The sequence below is a fragment of the Lepidochelys kempii genome, chromosome 10 (assembly GCF_965140265.1).
Source record: "Lepidochelys kempii isolate rLepKem1 chromosome 10, rLepKem1.hap2, whole genome shotgun sequence".
Classification (NCBI taxonomy): Eukaryota; Metazoa; Chordata; order Testudines; family Cheloniidae; genus Lepidochelys; species Lepidochelys kempii.
In genome coordinates this window covers 31,476,654-31,499,942 of record NC_133265.1, presented here as the reverse complement: position 1 = coordinate 31,499,942, position 23,289 = coordinate 31,476,654, and the positions used below count along the sequence as shown (strand labels likewise).

Genomic DNA, 23,289 nt, shown 5'->3' with positions numbered 1-23,289 from the left:
GACTGACCACGGTGCGCTGGGTGAGTGTAGTCACTCATCCAACTTTTTCATTTAGTGCCACCATATTTTCTGGTCTTCAGAAAGACAAACACAGGATGTATGAGGTGAGATGACCATTGGTTGTTGATTGGGAATCTCATTACTAAATTTATCACGTAGAGGAAGTAATTCTGTTCCCATTTGTTTCATATGGATTATATGTCCTTCCTATTCAAAAAGAGTGCTATGGAGTTCACATATATATTGGTGACGGAGATGTAAACCAACCTGAATATACTGCTGTAAACACCTGGTGCATTCGGTGTCAGCTTCTTCATAGCAGTGGAACTGTTTGCCCAGCTCTGCCTTGTCAATCCCGAAGGAAGAGGATGCCTCAATGGCATTACGGATCTCTAGGACAGCAGACACATCTTTGGAGCTATACCCATAACACTCTGTACACTGGAGGACAAACTGATCTACATCATAAGTGGCTTCCTGGACTTTTAGCAGCCTAGTAAAAGCATCAGGGAGGCAGGAGATCCCTACAGCCATGTTATCAACCACAGAAGGAACTGCAAAGTAAACAGAATGAGTGTATTAGTCTTGATGAAGACAGAATCTTCCTGTACAATGTTACCATACATTGGATGACAGAAGGATCAAAAATCTTTCCAGGCTCCTCTGACAACTCTTGGAGCTATATTTTTAATTTAAGAGTCTATGTTCCACATTCACCACTGCAAATTCCTTTCTTCTATATGCCCCCCACACTTGTGTATGAAATGGGCTGCAGAAAAGGAACCATCAAGTTGGCTTACAAAGGCTCTAACCTCAAGCCAGTACGAAATATCAGTGAAGGGGAGACTGGACTCTTGCAGTCTCTCTCTCTCTAGCTCTGGGTCACTTAGGAAATCCTGTAAATGAACAGATTTAAGAGTGTTCTGCTATGTCTTTAGAGAAGGTCAGTAAAATCACAACTGGAGAGCCTGAGGAAAAAAGACAGACTCTGGAGAAGTGACTCCTTTGGTAGAAATGAGTGACAGATGCCGATGCAGAGTAGAAAGCTATTGGCCAAGTCGGATAAAGAACATGGAACAGAAGATTACACCACCATGAAGACACCAGAAAAACTGGGTATAGAGAGGGTGTACATCTCTGAGTGGTTTTTGCCTTAATGAGAAGCTCTGTATCAGTTAGCTCCAAACTAACATTCTTTTCAAAAGTGACTTTTCTGGTCCAGGATGCTGGGGGCGGGGGAAGGACAGATATGACACCATTCTTAGTTGATTGTTTGCTCCCACCTTCCTTTTTCTGGTGTTTACAGACAGCCTTTACACTTTGCCCTGTGGGGCACTATGATGTAACACCTGCTCTCCTTTGATGGCCAAAGTCAGGTGTCCAAGAGGAACGGCAAAGTACTGCAATGAGCTGGCAACCTGACTGACCCATACAGAGATTGTATGGTAACAGGACTTCAGGAACCGGGGTTTTCAGATTCCTGTTGTGACAGATGTGAATAGCATAGGCAGGGACAGCAGCGGGCCTTCCATTACAAACCAAGAAATCCTTCCTGGATACATCTGTCTTGAGCAAAGACCACCACCACTCTTGTGGTTAAGGCACTGGACCAGCACTCTGGCAGAGCTGAGAACTGAATCCAGATTCCCTGACTCCCTATGCGACTGTGGGAAAAACTGCACACTCTGCTTCAGTTCCCTGTTGGTAAAATGGAGATAAATATTCCCTTTCTCCCACTCTTTGTCTGTCTTCCCTATTCAGGTGGTCTCCTGTTCGGTGTTTGTGCAGCACTGAGAACAAGGGGCCCTGATCTTGGATGCAGCTTTTAGAACCCAGAGTTCTGAATATTATTAACATTTATATTGCAGCAGTGTCTAAAGACCACAGCCAGATCAGGCGCCATTGTGTTAGGTACTGTATAAAATACAAAATAAGCAAGAGTCCCTGCCCCAAAGAGCTTTTCAAGGAGATTGGCTCAGTCTCCTTACAGAAGAGGAAACTTGGAGGTAACAGAAAAGCGGTTTTAAAATTAGAAAAGGGACTGATAGGTTCACCAAGTAGCAGGCATGTTTGGATTAATGACCGCCCACAAAGTGGGATGCACATAAGGAGCTAAGTTACCGAGGAAGCTAATCAAAGCAAGCTGCATTAATAAAACCACGTTAGAGTCAGAAGAATGAAACAGCCCAATAAGTAGTATGAGAATACAGGAAGAATCAGATATTTGGTACGTATGAAAGAAGATGATCCTGCTAGGAGACTGCATTAAAACACTGCCTCCATTCCCCTGAGTTTGCAAACGCAGAATGACATCCATTCCAATTTGTTTTACTTGTTTACACACATACAGAAACTAACCTGAGGTACTGAGCCTCCCTGGCATTGGGGCACATCTCAGCTTGACTTTCACTTGGCAAGAATTAACCACGATATTGTCGTTGGGGTTCAGATTGCGTGTGCTGACGATTCCTGGAGCATAGTAGCCTCTCATGAGTAAGTAATTGGTATGAGATGCTTGACGAGCTTTTATCTCTATTCTCCGTTTGTTTCCAGAGCTCTCATCCAAGTCATCATCTTCATCATAGTCATCCTCAAGACCATCTTTTCCCAAACTGCAGGAAATGTACTGTTAATCTTTTGCCACTTTCTTCCAAAAAAAAGAGAGACTTTTTTCCAATAGTTTATTTCATTTAAGCTAAATCAATTAAAAGGATTGATAATGATGAACACACAACACTACAGTAATGCAACATTCCAACTATGATTTTAACCACAATCAGGAAATTCAGAAATGAGGTTGCTGACCCAGTCAAATATATGTATTGCAATAAGATCTTTCATTACATAACCACATATCACCAAGAAAGATCACATTCTGCTCCACACTCCAACATGTTAGTCATTCTCAAAATACAGCCCATAGAGGACTGCTTTTCTGTAGAGTTGTTCATAGTAGTCTGCTGAATGAAATGTTTAGAACCAGACAGTAAAAAAGGAACTGCAAGAAAGCTTGGAAGAGGGAACTCCCCTTTCTGTGAATTTTTAATCTGTAAATTCTTTAAAAACAATCCCAATGCATCAGCTCCAACTACTGAACAGTCAGGCTACATGGTCATTTCATCAGCTACGTTATGGAGCTTTGAGAGGCCTCCTCCCATAGAGGGCTAGATCTGTATCTGGTTTCCATTGTGTTCATCACTCCCTAGTTCCTTCACAGTATGTCTTTGTATCCCATGTTCAAGGTATTTGATTATATTCCTGGATTTATGCTGTATATTAATGATTTGATTAGCAACACTTAATGGCAGATCTCTCCTTTCCATCACCTGCCTGGTCTTCTCAGAACAGTGAGGTGACAACGGGCATTACTTCTTAGGTGTCCCATCATTTGGAGCCATAGCAAGTGCACAGGGTAAAATCATGCAGGCAATTTCTTTCCCACAAATCATAACATGAGTCCAGCAGAGCTGAAACCCACATAGAAAACATAACAAAAACACCAATTCATAGTAATTCCCTGAAATGGTTAGGTTGGTACAATGGCGATGAGCATGTGCAATTGACACAGCTAGGCTATGCTGCCCTGATTATCTCTGAAAACAGTGATGAAGTCTTTGGCGATTCTATCTTCACCATAGGTATGTTCTTTCAGAATAATGAGGAAGTTAACACATGCCAATGCTCAGATGAAAGACTAACAAGTGCTGTTAAATCTTCAGGATGGTCCCTGAAAACATCCAAGATTGCCATTGGAAAGCATGTGCTGAAACGCAGAGCAGAATATTCCCATGTCTGTTGTCAATTTCATTCAGCAAGTTATACACAGCCCTTATTTGGATAAGAGCATTAGTGTTTACCTTTTGATGACTTCATTCTCCACCATAGTGCTGTCCACCACGATTATTTGGTCTGGGATCCTCACATCCACAGAAATAAGGCCCAGGGAGAACAGGGAAAGAATTGCTACACAATGACCTCCGGGGCCATCCATAGGAAAAGCTAGCATGCCTGCTGAATCTTTGGCTTCTTGATCCTTGAATGAAAAGCTATCTGGTTCGTCTGATTTTCCAGCTTCCTTGAGCTTCTCTAGGAACTGGAAGGATTCTGTACAAACTGTACTAGGAAACCGCCATGTGAAGACTCTGGACACAAAAACATTTGAATGAAGATATACAGGGTTTGTACTACTGGGCAGAAATCCCAAAAAACTGCAAAAAATCCCAAAAGGAAATGCAACAGTCTATGTTCCAGGCTGTAGCAAAGCATCCCAGTGCAAAGAAAAACCCTCCATTTTCCTAACAGCTGTTATGCTATCCTCTCCTCAGTGCAGTTTCCAGCATAAGGGGCGTGGCTGGAAGAAAACAGGCTTGGTTCCCTACAATTCTCTGATGATCCCCCAGCTGCCATTTCAGCTATACTAACCTAGCCTGGGGACTAGCTGAAGCTGCACATTTAAACCACCTTTACACCCTCAACTCTTGCTGTGTGCTCTTTAGCCATAACAGAGAATCTGGTCCCTAGCTTCTAGTTCCTCATTGTTTCTATTCCTTGTTAAGTAACAGAGTTATATATTTTATCCTCTATTCAAAGCATGTTTGGAGACATTACTGCGTTAGCTCTATACAGTACAGCAGACTTTGCTGGACATTTACCTGTAGTAGCTTTGTGATAGTTGATATGACATAGGCACAAAGGGCAAAGCCCGGCTTTTCTTTGGACCCAAAGTATGGTTAACCCGACGGCGATTGACCAAACTTCTCTTCTGACATTCTAGGAAAGCCTTCACAAGAATGTCATCCTTGTACTCACGGTACAGCCGAAAAGTCTGCAACACACACCGTTTAAATGCCAGATTAACAGCAGGGATACATTAATAAAATCCACATATTGCAGCCCAAACCACAAACTCTTCAGCTCTGTAGAGCAAAGTTACATCCAAATCAGAACAGTGACTCAAGGCAAGACAGACAGAGAGCAAAGTCATCCCTGTATGTCCAGATCCTATTGTGGGGGGAAGCACTATAAATATGATAGCCATTACTGAGATACTGGAGTGAGCTTTATGGGTAGTCTCAGGTACTGACCTCATAAGTACTTAGCATTAGCTCTCTATTCTGTTGTGGTTTTTTCCAGAGACCGAGTCACGATCACGTACAACAAAATATTTTATGAGATATGCTATTTATAGAGAAATTTATACCCAAATATAACAAAGTTTCACTTGTTTGCTCAAGAGGCAAAACAAATTCCATTCAATTTACGTGGCGGTTTGCTTGCATGCAGATCCTGGTAAGAACTAGGAAACCATTTATTTGGAATCAACAGCCCTTGTAATCAAGTCTGTATGAGTTGTTTATAAATTGTCAGTTACATTTTCAATATGAAACCACAAATCAGAACTTACAGTTGAACGTAAGCTTAAGGACATATATATATGTTTATATTACATTTACAGGGTTTCCTAGGAACCAAAACCAGTAAATTCCAGTGATGTGCACCAAATTCTATAGAACTTCGTAAACAGAGTGCCTGTCTGATATTTCAAAGGTAAGTATTGAGATCAGCTGCTGTTATGATTGCACATTTAAAATTCTTCATCTATTTTTCTCATTAAAAGGATCACAACACTTTCAATGCACTTCAAATATGTGCATAATTATCTATGTGGAAGTACGCCATGACAGATACAATCCCATGTAATATCTTTGGGAACCTCATTTTATTAAATTTATGACTGGTTTACGTATGATTGTGTTCTTCTCCATGGAGGAGGGTTACCACAGTTCCTACAGGAACTAAAAACAGTGGGAGGTGATTAAAGTGAATCACTGAGACTAAACAACTCTAGAGAGGTACCATCACCTAGGAATGCTTGCATATACTGGTTCAAGATGGCTTTTAGGCAGTCTGGCTTGCTGGGGATATAACAGTGTAAGGCAGCCTTATACCTTCCAGTCAGAAGGGACTGGGACGAGGGTCCCTACCCAAAGACAGGTGATGGTAGGAGACTTGAGATCTGATTGGGAACTCCTGGAGTGGATCACAGGGGAGGGGAGGGGAGGAGGAAGGGGAATACAGGTGTAGTTACGCTGAAACAATTTCAAAGGTAAATACTGAGATCAGCTCTTGTTAGGATTCCAAATTTTAAAAAATCTTTATCTATTTTTCTCATCATTAAAAGGATCACAGCATTTGCACTATTCAGTGATCTTTGTGGAATTATTTATGTAGAAGTACACATCCTGCAAGTTGAGAGCCATGAACCAGTCTTGAGCTTGGAGTGATGGACTGATGGAGGGAAGTATTACCATTCTGAACCTGAGACATGTACATATTTGTTCAGTCTGCTCAAGTCTAAGATAGAAGAAAGAGGGTTTTCGTTCTTCGGAATGAGGAAATACTGACAGTAGAAGCCGCTACCCCTATACTCTGGAGGAACCTCCTCTACAGCTCCTACAGGAAGCAATGAGACCACACTGCTGATTGTAATAGGCTCTTATGAGAAAGGTCCCTGAGGAGGGATGGAGACACCATGGACAATGATCTCTAAAATCCATCTGTTGGCTGTCATGGCAGACAACATGCAGTTGAATGGATGAGGTGGATTCCGAAAGTTATGTTTTCTCTAGACTGGGTTTGATGCAGATCTCAACCATCTTATCAAATCTACATACGTATCAAAGCAGCAGTGTGCATTGCCAGGGAAGAGGAAGGTTGGTGCCTCACGTTGTATGGCGCATGCCTTTTGGCACGCTATTTCATCTGCCTGGGGCACTAAGATGGTGTGTGCTGTCTCAGCCGTGGCTGGGAATGGTACAGCTTGCAGTACGAAGGACAGGTGTAAGTCCCCAGAGAGTACACGAAGCACTGGAGTCATTCAGTGAGCGCGGAGTGTTGTCCATCCTCTTGATGAAAAGCTCTGTGCCCTCAAAGGACAAGTCCTCTATCATGGTCATGGGCTTTAACAGGGAACTGAGGGAGTGTTACAGCTGCCCTGCCCTTTATGCCCTTACGTGGGCGCATGAGGTAGTACAGGACACATGTGTGGCCCCACTGGACACAGCTAGTCCCAAAGATCAGGTTGTGTGTGCATGAGGCGCACGTGCACTTACAGTGGAATCCACTCTGACAAACTTGAAGAACTTTGTTATTTCCATCACAATGTGTTGCAGAAAAAGTGAAACAAAACCAAAATCATACGGTACCTGAAATGACTGGCAGGACTTCATTTGATTATCTGAGAGTGCCAAAGTACTCTGAATCAGGTTCTGGAGCACTAGGAAGTGAATATCATAGATACTGAAAGAAAACAATCGCATTACTTTATTCAAGGCATTCTGAGCACGAAGCACCCAATCACTAAACTAATGCAGTAATATTTAAATGGAGTGTTTGCCTGTAATGTTTGCATATGCGTGCACACACACAGTTAGTCAATGTTGCTACATCTGAATTCCTAACGAAATGGGGACATTTTCCCTACGTGCTACACTTGGCTTTTTCAAGAACTTTATACCACTCCAGGATAGTTGGATCATAGCTCCTCCCAATCAGCCAATGGAGACAGAACTCTTAGGGTTTTTGATGACATCACACACCCACATAGAAGGATCTAGCTCTCTCCCAGCCTTCACTTGGTTTCTTCAGAATCCTTACTTTAACAAACATAACACTTCCGTAAGCTTTTAAAATGACTCTCAATAAACACTGGGTACCAACATTCTCAGAGGGTCTGGACTGTTATAGATCTTGAAGGAGAATTAGCAGATAAAGAAAACTTCCCCTTCTCTCCTCTATATGTGTTCAGAAGCTTGGGACCTTCCAAGGCAGTTTACAGTCTAACAATACAGATGGAATTAGTACCTGACTGCTGTCTATAATACCCTTCTGCCAAAGGCCACAGTTGCAGAAGTAGTCACTCCTCATCTATAGTGTTTTACAAACAAGAGGGACTGTAATACTACTTATGACTCCATTCCTTAGACTAGGTGGAGAAGATTAATTTGGAGAATAGACCCGTGACTAATTAGATGAATTTAAGAAACAGAGATGTAAGATGAATACCCAGAAAAGGCTTCCTGAGAATGAAGTGGGCCAGGCAGGAACGGTCTCCCCCTGCTTGGCAGCCAGAAAACTAAACTGGACAAAACTCTGGTAAGTGTACAACAGGGGAAATTCTGCTGTGGCAGGGAGATGGGGTGGTCTGATACCATGTCACGAGCACACTTATAAACACCTCAAGTCATTGTGGAAGCTTAAGCTGGCAAAGTTGGCAGTAGGCGCACATCACACCTGTGCTCCATGATCTGCACTGGCTGCCCACTGATTTCTGGATAGAATTTAAGTTGTTGGTTTTGACCAACAAAGCCCTAAATGGCCTGGAACCCTACTTATTTGATAGGTTGCCTTTCTCCCCAGGACATGCTGCAGCTGTAATCCGTGATGGTACTTCAGTTGGATTTCCATAGATCAGGGTTTCTCAAACTTCATTGCACCGTGACCCCCTTCTGACAACAAAAATTATTACATGACCCCAGGAGGGGGGGACTGAGCTTGCTGAAGCCCTGTTGGGCTTCAGCTTCAGTCCTAGCCAGTGGGACTCGGGCTTTGGCCCCAGACCCCAACCAGTCTAAGCTAGCCCTGGTGACCCCATTAAAATGGGGTCCCAACCCACAGTTTGAGAACTGCTGCCATAGATTTTAAAGAGAGAGGGAGCGGATGGTAGACTGATCTCTGTGTGAGGCACTCAGCTTTGGAACCAGCTTGCCTCTTGGTCTGAAACAGCTTGGACCTGACTGAGTTGCAGGGCATGCTGCGAATCCATCTGTTTACTAAAGCTTTTGGAGAGGAAGGCGTTGATGGGGAGTTGGTGAAAGTCTTTGTTGGCTGTTAGTTTTAGAATCCTCTCTGTAGCCTATGTCAACAGTGCCTATAGCTTTAACACAAGCAACTTTCTATTAGTATTTTCTCCACCCTTCTCCAATAACCAGTGAAAAGAAAAGACTATCCATCTCATTTTCACTGAGAGCCCACAATAACTCAGGAGCTCTAATGGGAAAGGCCTCTAACTCCCCCTCACCTGTTGAGAGCATCCTGTTTGATGCTTTGATTTGCTTCATCTCCAATGGCCAAAACTCTGAACCTGGTTAAGAGAGAGTAAAAAGGAAACATTTAAACACAGAAAATAGTATGCCCTGTATCACAGACAGAGCCCCTGATTTTATTTTAACCCTTGAAACGCTGAAGGCTGATATTTATCATTGTTAATCTTGACACAACCTGCAAAAACAATGTTGGGGAACCACCTGTCCTGGCAGACCTCAGCAGAGCCACAGAGATGAATTCCCCGGTCTCCAAGAAGCTGTTTGTCCACATCCAGACTGAAGCACATAGGGAGGAAGCAGCATGGAGCCACTGTCTATGCTGTGGATACAAAATACTTCTGTCTACAGGGCTGGTGTGTGGGAAGAGAGAGAATTTTTGTATTAGAGAGGGATGGCATCTGCTCTTATCATCCCCTAATGTGAAGGAGTGGAAAGGACTTACATGTTATTGGGTGATAGAATGTCTAGTTCTCAGTCCCAGTGTTTTCTGCAGATGTGCAGCTCCTCTCAAAGTCAGGGAAGTTAATGAGGTGACTAACTTTGGGACACCAAAAGAATAAGGCCAAAATTTTCATGCTTGGCTACCTAAATTCCCCATCTGTAGATGGGTACACTGATACTTACCCTTCCTTGTAAAGTGCTTTGCAATCTACAGATGACAAGTACCATATAAGTGCTAAGTATTACTATTACAGCAACTAGGGATGTGATGTGTCCACTCTTTTAGGAATCAACATTAATACTTCATTTTTATTATTTAATGGAGACACCAACTACAAATCCCAATGTAAAATCATGCCACCTAATATGTGCAAAACAGTGAGTGGTTTGTGACAGTTATCTATTACAGTGGCACAGGGCACATCTAAGTACTCAAAATATTTTTTCTAATAGAAAAGTTAAAGACATGAATGACATTAATGAAAACTATAATAAAAATTTTCAATATAAAATGCAATTAATAAAAACAATATTTAATATCTGGTGTGTAGATGAGAGTAATTAAAAATGTAGAATCGTTATTTCAGAACAAATTTAATGAACAACTTTTCTTATACTTTTTCAGTATTGAAATACAGTATTGAATACTTTTTCAGTATTGAAAACCAAACTGCAAATTTTTTTATACCATGATTCCAGGTGCTCTCAAAAAGTCTGAAATTCTTGACAGCAGATTCTCTATCTAGTTCTGATCTCACCTTTGCATATGACGTTGAGAACATCTTAAGTAAAATACCTGCAATACAGCTCCTGCAGTGTATCTGGAATTTCGAGTTTGGGATTCCCTAGGGTTGAACTGAATTTCTCTTTAAGTCTCTCCACAAATTCTTTAAACTCTTTTGCACACACCTTTCAAAACAAGAGATTGAAATATTAAACACTTAGCAGGTATGTTTCCTACAGTGCAAAAGGGCAGCAGGACCTCCCTATTTCACATTCATAACTGGAAGACCTATTGCAAATGGCTACAGTTTATGAATTAGCAAGTAGGAGAAGCAGCACAGTAAATAAGCCAAGATAATGTGTCATGAAATGTACTCTGTACCTTCATTTATTTAACAAATGCTGTTTCATAGTTATGAGTAACTAAATAACATATGAAGTATCCTATCGACAGTGTATTCTGTAAAAACAATGATATCTCATTACCAGTGTGACAGCTTTCTCAGAAGAGCCTTGATTTAAATCTCATCTGATTGGAGATTTTTCTGTATACCAGCCCTGCTGCGCAGATTATCAGACTGTGAATTTGTGAGGTTCCACTATTTGTCTCATCAAACAAATCAAGTCTAGCTTCTAAAAGCATTGCTGGAAAGAGACCTAGTATATTGCAGGGGATGGCTGGACCAGATATCTCATTGGGAATATTCCATTTGGTTCCAGAGAAAGAAAGACAAACAGGGACACAGCAGGAAGAGAAATGGAAGAAAGAGGGAAACAAAACAGTAACAGCTGGAGTCAAAGAAAGGTGAAAACGACAGGGATTAGACAACTCCCCCCCCCTTCTCTTTGTTATAAAGGTTGACACTAGAAACTAGATGCAGGAAGATACCCAGCTCAATTTGCTGAAAAAGGAAGATTTCCTTTGCAGTTTTTCCCTGAAGGTTTTTCTACTCCTTAACTTCTACTTTGTTTTCTCTTTCCTGTGCTTTCTCTGAACAAAGCAAGGGAGGAAGTGGAAGCGCAAGAAAGATGGTATTCTCTTCTAAAGGCTGAGACTGCACTCTGGTGGCACAGTCAGGCCAGCGAGGCTTTTAGGTTATGAGTCACAGCATATACTTGGAGCAGAAGCATCAGAAAACCCGCTCCATTCTCTTCAGCATGCAGGTAACAAGATGGGTAGCTCACAACCAGGAGCAGCCTAGCAGCAGGGCACTCTGGTTACTTTAGATGCTGGCTGCCCAAAACCACGTTCCAATTAGCAAATCAGGCCTTTTGGTGATGTCAGGTCAGGATGAGTCATGTGGATGACATTGCCAACGTCTTATTTACATCTACAGGAGCTATAATTCCAGCATGCTGGGGAACGGGGGGCAGAGGCAGGCTAAATTATTATGCTGGGAAGCCGAGAAAGAGGAGATTTTGATTAAGTAAATACTACAGGCAGCAGGTGCAGAGTGCTTCACCAATGACCCACTCCTCCAGCCCAGCTTCTGTGCTTTGCAGGCTGCTCCAAAACTTCTCAAGGTCCTGGTCTGAGCCTGGGAATAGCTCCCATGTCAACTAGATAAAAAGAAGTTCAGCGGCCTCTGCAATGCTTCTAAGGGTCTCACCCAGGCTGGAGGAGAAAGATGGCGTCTTGAGGAGAGCTACTGGCTGAATTTCACATAGAAATACCCTGGCCATGGCCCTCAGTGCTGCAGAGGGGGGCTGGGTTGCCTTTTTTGTTAATCAAGTAAATTCACGTCCAGCACTGCACCCATCCTACATCATCCCAGCTCTCAGTATCTCCCCACCAATCTCTAGCTGAGCATCAGAACACGGTCACCACTGCCAGCCTTGTAAGGAGATTGTCTCATGCTTCTTGTTTGCCTACCACCTCCCCAGGCCTCCTTCCAGGATTTCCTGCTGTCGGCTTCCAGCTAGTTCCTTGGACACCTGGTTTTGTCTCATGCCAGACCATGTTGCCTCCCTCCTGACTTCTAGCCAGAATATTCAGACAGTAAGTATATCAGGAGAGGCAGGAGACACCAGAAACGCAAGACAGAGAAAGAGAGAGGCAGAACAGTCTTGGGGAGAGCTGATCCCAACCATGCTACAGCTTTAGGAAACTATTCCTCATCTCTCGGCCTGCAACACCTATTAGCCTTACTCTACAACCTTTAGGAATCAGCTGGTCACCACACCAGCAGCTCCATAGCTAAGGGTGAAAACAGCCTAGCCACTTGCAAAGCACAGCAGCTGGGCTTGGTGTGGCTGGTCCATGAAGAGAAAAAAAACAAAGAGGCAATTGTTGTTTTAGCCATGTTCACCTCCCACTCTGTACTGTAGGGGTTCCACTGGGAGCTAATCCTCTGATAAACAAAACGGAATGGCTAGATAATAGAAGAGCTAGTTGGGAATTTTCCAACAAAACATTTTTTTCTATAATCAAATGCCAACTAGTCAAAACCCAAACTGCAGAACAGGCTGGTTTCAACATATCTCGTGATTTGAAACAAATTTTGAAAAGTTTTGAACTAGTCAAAAAGTCTCATTTGGACATTTTCAAAATGAAAAGTTTCATTTTTTGATTCAAAATGACTGTTTAAAAATGTTAATTTATTCTGCACAAGGTAACAAAGGGGATGAAATCAACACACAAATGCTTTGATTGGCTCAATCAGAACTTTTTTTTTGAGTATCAATTTGCAAAAAGAAAAAAAAAAGTCTGAAATTGACTTTTTATCTCAATTTGGGAAAAATTTCAAAATTTAAAAAAATTATCACGGGATGGGTAAACTGTTTCCCACATAGCTCTACATAACCAGTAACAAGACTGGTGGGGAAGATTTGGGGCAATTGACACCAAATGGATAATCTGTGGAAGCACAAATTGGCCTAAGAAAAACTAGCTTTGAGGATAGCTTGGCGGTACAGATCTGTATGCTAGGCAACCAAAGGTTAAAGCAGGCTCTGTTGCTGCAAAGCGGTGCTGCTTTCTTGCTATTTGGAGGCTAACCATGTCTGTCTAACTCCCAGAATAGCAGTGATTTGGAGCATGAGTCTGTTTTTAGGAGGTTGACAGCACAAAGGGAAGAGACAAGAGGTGAATCATAGGAATCCAAATACAATTCCATGGAAATGTTATGTTAACCACTCTGTCTCCCTTTAGAATACCTCTCCTCCTACCTGTGGGTCTTGGTAGTTATTTTCCCTCTTCATGAAATCCTCAATAAGAGCTTTATCTTGGTAAACTTCAGCAAGGCAAACTCTGCAACAAATAAGTGTAAAAGTGTTCACAATTCAGCATGGGTCACAATTCACAACTCAGTGGGTCAGAAAACACGCACACAGCTGCTCATTTGGTTTGCCATTTCTATGCACCCTGGAGTACCATATCAATGCTGCTGGCTGAGAAAGTGTGCCTACTGGATCACACACATGCCATTGTCTTCAGTGCAACTAACTCCAACTACCATATCTTCATTTAAGACCTAAGTTCACTTTTGAAGGAGAAGCTTCTCCATAGTGTGAGCATGCTACCATATAAGAATAAGGGAACTGGTATAACAGAGTCTTATCACCTCATCATTTCTTGGGAAAGAAAAGGGAGAGAAAAGTAGTTCTCTGTCTGGATGGAAGAGGAGATGGAGTCTGAAATGATGCATATCTCTAGAAGTCAAGTTGTAGCTGTGTCAGTCCCAGGATATTAGAGAGACAAGGTGGGTGAGGTAATATCTTTAATTGGACCAATGCCTAGTGGTGAGAGAGACAAGCTTTCACGCTTACACACAGCTCTTCTTCGGGACTGGGAAACATACTCGGAATGTCACAGCTAAATACAAGGTGGAACAGGGCAACAAAAATGATTAGGGGACTGGAACACATGAATTATGAGGAGAGGCTGAGGGAGCTGGGATTGTTTAGCCTGCAGAAGAGAAGAATGAGGGGGGATTTGATAGCTGCTTTCAACTACCTGAAAGGGGGTTCCAAAGAGGATGGCTCTAGACTGTTCTCAATGGTAGCAGATGACAGAACAAGGAGTAATGGTCTCAAGTTGCAGTGGGGGAGGTTTAGATTGGATATTAGGAAAAACTTTTTCACTAAGAGGGTGGTGAAACACTGGAATGCGTTACCTAGGGAGGTGGTTGAATCTCCTTCCTTAGAGGTTTTTAAGGTCAGGCTTGACAAAGCCCTGGCTGGGATGATTTAACTGGGAATTGGTCCTGCTTCGAGCAGGGGGTTGGACTAGATGACCTTCTGGGGTCCCTTCCAACCCTGATATTCTATGATTCTATGATTCTAACAGAGTGTTTAGCATAAGTAGTTAACGGATCTGGAGAAGAGCTCTGAGTAAGCTCGAAAGCTTGTCTCTCTCACCAACAGAAGTTGCTCCAATTACAGATATTACCTCACCCACCTTGTCTCTCTAGCAGTCTAGTTCATCTGAGACTTAGGACACCCAGGAAACACGCCTTCTAGAGAAGTAGGTAGTTATGAATAAATTAGGTTTTCTTGTGATATTTAATTATTTTAGCAGAGCAAATTTGTCCTACTGGCACGTCCCTGCATCTCAGTGACAATTAGTTTCAAAAGATCCTGAAGCGCAATCAATAATTCCCTAGAATGCAGGTCAACTGGACTAGCTGATCTGTACATGTTAAAAGTTCTCCAGCCAGTCCTATATCTGAACTTCAACAAAAGTTACATCTCATGGGTCTGTCTTCCTTGTTAATACTTTCTATTTGCTAGCTGAAGACAAATGTCAGAGTTCAGAACCTCAGCCATTTTTCAGTCATTAATTTCATCCCCCTTATTTAGTAACAGAACTACTTTCATTTCCTTTGATATTTTCATAAAAGCCTTTAAAATAAGTTTTTTTTTATTTTTCAGAAACAAGAATGAAAGTCAAACGGAAGATGTTGGAGAGACAATTCAGTGTAATTATAAGAATACCACACATGTATACTTATTACTATGCATAACTGATCTGCTGTTACACACCAATAGAAGCAGCAGAAGAGGAAAAAGGGAACAGATTTTATCAACAGTTAGATAGCACTGTAGATGAGATCTCTGATCATGATAAGATTTTGATAATGGGAGATATGAATGCAGAAGTTGGTAGCAGACATGGTACACAAATGAATAATGTTGGACTACACAGCATTTGGACAGCAAATGACAATGCCTAAAGGTTAAGAACTTGCTGTGAGATGCTCACAAGGTTACATGGAGTTCATCAGATGGTCAAATCAAAAACCAGATTAATCACATCACCACCAGTAAAAGGCACAGACAGTCACTGATGGATGTTAGAGTTTATAGAAGTGTCAAGTGTGGCAGTGATCATGAACTACTAATGGGAAAGATTAAGATTAAGTTAAAGTCCAAGAAAGAGAGGGGTGCAATTGGAGCTAAATTTGATTTTAATAAGTTAAAGGATAGCTCTGTGAGGGAGGCATAGAAAGTGACTCTTGGAGGGCATTTCGGGTCATTAATCTGTGATGATGAAGAAATCTCACTGCAGGCTGGATGGGAAATATTCAAGGAAGTAATAGAAAACAGTGGAGGAAGTTCATGGGAAGTTATTGTACTATTGGCAGATGTGTGAATTAATTAATTTCCTCTTTGCTACCTTGAAACATTGGCGTAGGTGACTTGGAATAAATGCCAAGACGACAAAGTGGTTGTATCTTGGAAAAGGGACAACAGATAGTGTCGACATGCAGTGTTGGTGAAGTCATAGGAAAAAGTAAATCTTAAGCGTACCTAGGAAGCTTGGTCAGTGCCAATGGTTCCATCAAGGATGAAGTTAAAATGATGTTGTTTTAGCTACATGTGCTGCACAGAAATTGATGAAATTATGGGCTGATAAAAACATTAAATTTGGAACCAGACTGAAAATTTAGCAAACCAGTGTACAAACAAAATTACTCTATGGTCTGGAAGCAGCTGCATTAAAGACAGAAGGCGGGAGGCAACAGAGATGAGAGCACGCTGAAAGATGGAAGCTGTAAAGTGGAATGCTTTTAAGACAAATGAAGCGAGAAGGAAAGCAGAGCGGGAAATCCAGGTACAGGACTGCATGCAGTTGAAAAGATTACAATGGTAAGGACACTGGAGAAGACAGACAGATGATACGGTGCCAAAGAAAATAATGCAAAAACAACAAAGGCCATTCTGACATAGAGACTGACCATCGACTAGATGGAGGGACACGGCACGCAGGGACATGGCCAGGCTGGCCTTCATGGAGGAATAAACCAGGGATAGGAATGAATGGTGATGCTGTACTGCTCCTGGTGTCTGCAAAGATGCTCGGAGATGAAAAGATGATACTTATTCTAGGCAGAGCAGGTCGTGTCACCTATTAAAATGACCGGATTTCCCGTCATAAGACCCTGTATACAGATGCTTACAGGTTTGCCAAACTGCAAGCTCAAGCTGATTTTTTATTTTATTTTTTAAGTTTCAGTCACAACCGTTCACACGTTTCTGAATGAAGTGAGGGGAAAAAAGTTTTGTTATGATAAAATTCTGGTTACCTTTAATTTGAGAAGCTCTAGAGCTTTGGCACAGGGGACTTGAAATTCAGCAGGGAGTGGCCTCTGTGTCAGAGAGGTACCTTTTGCCATGACAGTGAAAATATACCCAAATTTGGCCAAGTTACAAGCCTCTGAAAAATCTCAGTTTGCACATGTTCAGTGGAAACTTGGGAGTTTCATGACAGTTTTTGGAAGAGTCCATCTGCACTGAGTATGCTCCAGCCTAGGGCTGAAGGGGCCAAGCAGGACTTTCCCTGCAATTGCTGGTTCTAGCTTCTATGGGGTCAGGGTGGGGAACCACAATTGAGGGCAGGGAAACTCTCCTGTGGTCTCAGTGCTCCCATGGCTGGCACCCAGGCACGTGGAGAAGGAAGACACCCGACAGACACTAATGCAGAAGGGACAAAAGCCAGGGGGTTGGGGTGGGGAGGAGAGTGGGAGAAGGGAACAGGACAGGACCAAGGACTGGGATTGCCTGGGCAGGGGGATAGGAGCAGGCAGGAATACAGAGACTGAGCAGGGAGACTGGACAAAGAATCAGACATGGAGAGAAGAGGAGACAGATCTGATGACAAAAAAAGGGTGTGGGGGAGAACTATGTCTACCTGGGGAAAAAGACAAGGAGCTAGGGACAGGGTAGACTGTGACAAAGCTGGCTAGGATGGAGGTGAGGAGACAGTTTGGATAATGAGCCCAGAGAGGAAGACTGGGAACCATTGTGGGGAGAGAAACTTGAGGAGTGGAAACCTGCACTGCCTAAGCAAGGAGACAGGGGTGAGAAGGAGGCAGGACTCGAACAGAGACAGGTTGCAGGAGATGGGATAGAAGGGGTCATGTTTAAGGAGGAATGGACAGAAATGTTTGAGTCCCACTAAAGCACACTCCAGTCCAGTGTCTACAATCAAACCTAGTATTCCTGAGTCTGATCACTTTTCTGATGTCAGCAAATATCTATGAAACCCACTGGCAAAGTGACCAACCTCTCCTTAGTACTGGTTCACAGAGACTGACAACCTACTACTGCTATCAGTTAATCTGTTAGCTCAAGTAGTAGAGGCCTGTGGATTGGATCTCCAGGTTCCAATTCTGCTGATGACCCATGTGGGTGAGACCATATGATGCCACATGATGGAATTTGTTTTTTCAGTTTGCTTTTTTAAAAACCTATGAAATTACACACAAAAATACAAATAACAGATTATTACAAATAATTGTAATACAAATTACAGTAAAGGAACATTAAGGCCACAAAGTCAAGCACTCAAAAGTTAGGAAACAATACAATTAAGATTGCCTATATAACCTTAATTTGGCACCCCTCTGAGCATTCATGATAAAATCTAATTGGATAATATTATTTCCCACAGGACCCCTGCCTCATTCATAGGCTAGAAGTTGTTCTCGGGATCAATCAGGTTGGATGGGCAACCTCAACTCTAGCATTTCCTATCTTTAAAATGCTTGGCTTTGCAACCTAAATAATACTTTAATGTTGCTTTTTGTGTGTCGTATGTATGATACACTCTCCTCCCCCCCCAAAAATCATCAGGAAAGCCTGTACCTAGTTTATAAAATAAAAGTTGAAGTGCCCCGGAACATGACCCAGGCTACAGTAACTTCAATGAGGCAGAGTAAGTCTGTGGAACTCAGAAGTGATATGGCAGGACCAAGAATCCCTGCATCCTAAACTTTGACTCAGCTATGCGTGGTGCACCTGCCTCTGCCTCAAGATGTCATAGATCATGTAGCATGCCAGATTAACTTGTACAGAGATGCCCAAAGAGGGACACTGGAGATTTGAATTAATAGGATGGAGGGGGACAAAAAAGCAGGAATCCAAGTACGGAGGAATGAAATCCTTAACTTCATTTCATAAATATTTAGAAAGACAAATTAAAAAAAATCACTTACTTATAATTAAGATAGGTTTGTGGATTTTTGACAATGTAGCGAGCTCTTCGTCCAACAGAATGAGAAGTTTTATCTAAAGATTCTTCAAAGCTGGCATGCATGATATCTCGGACAACCTGCCATGGAACAAACGGTCCTTTCACCTGGATCAAATACAAAAAGAAAGTCAAAGCTCATCTTACTTTGACCTGCAGGTATGCAAGTGATGGCTGGCAACAACCACTAGAAAAAAGGCCGCAATCCTTTCCTGTATGCCCCTCCACACACATTTATAACTGTCAAGACATTCATTTTTGCTGCTGGGATTTTCCATGTTTGCTCTGTTCCTAAAAGTGAAATCTGGTCTGGAAATTTTGAACACAACCCCTTCAGACATTCATGAGATATGGAAGGGTACAACAGTTTACTTTTCCCCACTTAAAGTACAGGCTAAGACTTTAAAATATATCATAAGAGGGGCTAGTAGCACTTCCTATTAAGATCACCCTATACTACTTCTTATAAGACTCTGTTTTCAGTTGCTTATAACTTTGCCACTTTATTTCAACTGAAATTTTCAATGCTCGGTGTTTGCCTCTGGGGGGAAATTTCAGCCAAAATCATTTAGCTGTTTCTGGGAATGAGTCAAGAGAAAAATAGGTTGTTTTGCCCATGTTAAAGAATTTTGTTCACCTCTTCTTTGAATAGCTCTAGCATGCCCATTCTTTGGAGCAGTGCCTTGAAATATGGCAGGGGGTGACCACTGCACCAGAGATAAATCTTTTCCTGTCTTGTAAAAATCCACTCACATTAACCCAAATTATAAGCCTCTGAAAAACTGCAATTTGCACATGCCCAGTAAACACTTGAGGGATTTTAGCAGCTAAAATCCCTCAAGATGTCATCTGCACTGAGCATTCTCCTGCCCAGGGCGGAGAAGGACTTTCTCCAAAACTGGAGTCTGAGTGCTGCAGGCTATGCTAAGTCTGGACACCTGAAGTGAAAACAAGGAGTCTCTCTCCTGTGATCTCCATGACTGAGCCCAGGCAGAGTGGAAGAGGAAACTGTCTGATTTGAATGCAAAGGGGACAAGGGCCAGACCCGTGGAGGGGATGGATGAGTAAGCTAGGATAAGGAGCCTTTAAGGGGAGGAAAGAGAGGGATTGTATATCAATACAAACCAAAGCTTTGTTTAATGACAGCTAAAGTTGCTTCAGGACACATCCCATCTACCCATAGTACAGAAGCATGGGAATAAGAAACTAAGGAAAATCTCCTGCATTCCTTGCTACCTTCACTTCACTTGCAATGCTGTCAGTAACAACTTTCCACTTCCATAAGAAACACATTACAATAAGCAATATGTACCTCAAACTACATCCAACTCATAAAACCTTGGTAATCTCATACTCTCGTCTCAGAATGGCACACATCCTATTCACTTGGAAAGTTATCCCCCCTTAACACTGAAGATTCATCACTATGTTTTTTTGTGTTGTAAGTTTTAGCATTGGTCCCAACATCACATACTACAGAAGGACAATTTCATACTTCATCCTGCTTTTCAAAAGAGATCCAAAGAAAAGGTAAGAGTGCAGAATATTTTATCTCATGGTGCTTTTTGGTACAGCAATAACTAAGCTCTGATTTCCCCCTTCCAAGTACCCTAGAAAATTCAAACCACTTTACAAACTACAAATCAGCATTTCAAATTAATCCTACAATTCAAATCACACAATACCTTGGAAACCTTTGTCACCTCCGTGAACATAAAAAGTCTGAAGCAAGCCCAAATGTGGTGTTGCTTCCACTCCCCCATAATACAGAGGGATACGGCAATGCCAATGCTATACTAGTTCTACTGTGTACACATTCAGTAGAGAAGTGATAAGAAGTGAGCACCTTTGTGTTTAGCACATTACTGGCAATTCGACATAGCATGAGCAGGCTGTCTTCTTGCACAGTCCAGGTGACACGCAGGCGCGTCATTCTCAGCAGGGCGCTCTGGTCAGCCTCATCATGGTAGCGCAGCTTTTTATTTTTTTCTACAGACTCCTCTAAACACAAACCCAAAGAGAGACAATTATACTAACAGTGTTTGTAGCAAGGCCCTTATTCTTATTGAATTGTATTATGCTAATAGCTAGAGGCTCCAGCTGAGCCTGGAGGCTCATTGTGCTAAGTACAGTATAAACATATAGTCCTGGTGCTGAACAGTTTACAGTCTAAACAGGCAAGACAGACAAAAGGTGGGAAAATGAAAGCACTAGCCTTATTTTATAGGCAGAGAACAGAGGCACAGAGAGACTAAGTGACTTAGTCTGCGCAGTATTTCTGCCTGCTCCCAAAACATGACTTCTATTATTTATTATTTGAGGTGCCCACTACGTACAAGGTGCTCAGGAAAGTGTCCCCATTCCAGAAGCTCAAACTGAGAAGTCTGATTGAACATCTAATTGTAAATAATTTGTCTGAAAAAGTTAACAATTTCAGTGATGAAGGGCCTCATCACATCCACCTCTAGATGATGATTAATTCCTGGCGCTGCCACTGACCTGTTCTGTGACCTTGGACAAGTCTCTTGACTGCTTTATGCCCGTTTCCCCAACCTTTGTCTGTCTTGATGATAAATGCTTTGGGATAGAAATTGTCTTTTACTATGTGTGTGTAGAATGCCTAGCAGAATGGGATCTGTAAGTGTTACTGTAACATACATAATAATAATAAGGGGGTGGGTAGAAGGGGGGGAGTGAAGGATGACAAAAAAGAGGAAGGTTGAGGGGTTTTAAGACAATGAGACTGAGATTAGCATTGTTGAGGTGAAGTCGAGCTCCTATTTCACAGTGCCAGTGTTTTGGAAAAATACTGGCAAGATGATGAGCAGAGAAGAGGTGAAAGAGGACAAGGGAGAAGTAGTCAGCAGGATTAGAAAGGAAGAGTCAAATCAATTTAATGTTGTGTGTCAGCACAGTCTGGTGGCCTTTTCCAAAGGGGCTCAACAAAGCACAAACAGCGATGCGAACAACTTTGCCTGGAAATCCAAGGGGTGGTCAGTGGTCTCATTAGCATAGGACACAGGGGAGCTGAAAGTAGAGACCACGGAGCTAATAAGGGGAGGGATGTCAGATGGAAAGGTGGGGGCTGAATGCAGCAGAGAAGCCAGAACATGAGATATTCAAAAAGGAAGTAATGGTTGGAGAGGCAGAATTCAGAGATGGAGACATCAGAAAGAGAGGTTATTAAAGACCAAAAGTCCAAGAAAGTAATGAGATAGAGTGGAAGAGACACCCCAAAGCTGTCAAAGTAGGATGTTGAGGGGAAATGAGAGGTAATGAAGTCAGACTGGTCAGCACTAGGAAATTCCTGAGAAAGGTAGGAGATATAGGGCCAGGCAGCAATCAGCAAGAGGAGATGGGGGCTAAGTTCCCTTTCAGCTGCATGGCCGCACAGCAGGCTATCAAGGGTCATGCAGGCGCGCACCCATAGGGCCTGGACTGGAGAGGCGCCTCTCCCCTGGCCCCAGAGCTGCCGCAGCCAGAGAAAGGGCTGTGGGGGAGTCCTCACTCCTTGCCGCAGCCCTGGGGCAGCCTGCACCCCAAACCCCTCATCCCTGGCCCCACCTCAGAGCGCACACACCTAGTCAAAGCCCTCATCCCAACCCTCTGCCCCAGCCCTGAGGCACCCAAAGCCCCTCATCCCTGGCCCCACTCCAGAGCCTGCACCCCCCTGTACCCTAACTCTCTGCCCTAGCCCTGAGCTCCCTTCCACAGTCCAGATCCCTCAGCCCCACATCACCTCCATATTGGTGCACATAACAAAATTCATTCCTCACATGGATGTAAAAAAGTAGAGGGAACTTTGGCTGGGCGCATGAGGGGCTTCAGATAACAGCCACTCAAATGGAAAGGGAGAGAAGAGCTGGATAGAGTGGTTTTCAGAGAGGAGCCTGGTGTCACCAGCATAACCTTCAGGATAGGAAGGAGAGAGCACAGACTTAGAGGGAAATATGTGGCGTATCAAGGCAAGTTTATAAAAAAGAATTAAGATTCCAGGGAGTAGGAGGGAAAGGAAGAAGAGGAGGAAGGCGTGCAGGGAGGAAGGAGGCAGCAAAGACAGGGGTTGGAAGGTTTGTGAGAATGAAAAAGTGCAGGCAGGGGAGGAGACACTGAGACAACAGTGGGTAAGAAAGTAAAGGCCATGAAAGTCAGTGGAAGAAGGGTTGGTAATGCCCACAATGTGGGGAGGAGGGAGAAGGAGTGTGACAGGAAGAGTGAAGGCCAGAAGCCAGGAAATGATTTCTACAGAAAACAAACTGACCGCCCTGTGGCTCTCCATGGGAGAGAGCTCTGTGGTGCAACCACAGCAATGGCCAATGGGGCCCAGACTGGGATCTGTGATTCTGCAGCTAGTAAGAATGGCGATACAAATCTGTAAGCGCATGCAGCTAAAGGACAGTGTTCCAGCATGCTGCTATGCTTCCCCAAAGCCAGCACATAGCCCTATGGCACTGACAGCTTTCTGTTCACCAGGAGGGCAACCCAAGGAAGTGGCCAATGAAAGCTTTTGGTTACAGGAAACCTCACAGTCACCACAGCTCCTCTGAA

The 23,289-nt window shown here is 42.9% G+C and overlaps 1 protein-coding gene and 1 long non-coding RNA gene across 7 annotated transcripts in view; one reads left to right on the top strand and one right to left on the bottom strand.

Moving 5' to 3' along the window:
* Positions 1 to 23,289, bottom strand: part of GTF3C1 (general transcription factor IIIC subunit 1) — an 82,453-nt gene that overhangs the window by 6,509 nt on the left and 52,655 nt on the right. For all 6 annotated transcript variants that reach the window (XM_073362655.1, XM_073362659.1, XM_073362658.1 and 3 more), the window contains 10 exons: positions 20,588 to 20,742; positions 18,707 to 18,849; positions 13,437 to 13,518; positions 10,342 to 10,454; positions 9,080 to 9,142; positions 7,206 to 7,299; positions 4,653 to 4,825; positions 3,858 to 4,142; positions 2,359 to 2,612; positions 268 to 554 (listed from right to left, as the gene is read on the bottom strand). In XM_073362655.1, the coding sequence (XP_073218756.1) occupies positions 268 to 554; positions 2,359 to 2,612; positions 3,858 to 4,142; positions 4,653 to 4,825; positions 7,206 to 7,299; positions 9,080 to 9,142; positions 10,342 to 10,454; positions 13,437 to 13,518; positions 18,707 to 18,849; positions 20,588 to 20,742 (1,649 nt within the window). The remainder of the gene's footprint in view (positions 1 to 267; positions 555 to 2,358; positions 2,613 to 3,857; positions 4,143 to 4,652; positions 4,826 to 7,205; positions 7,300 to 9,079; positions 9,143 to 10,341; positions 10,455 to 13,436; positions 13,519 to 18,706; positions 18,850 to 20,587; positions 20,743 to 23,289) is intronic.
* LOC140918391 (uncharacterized) lies at positions 6,057 to 21,286 on the top strand. Its single transcript, XR_012161179.1, has 3 exons — positions 6,057 to 11,432; positions 12,153 to 12,267; positions 15,141 to 21,286. It is a non-coding gene; the product is annotated as an uncharacterized lncRNA (long non-coding RNA).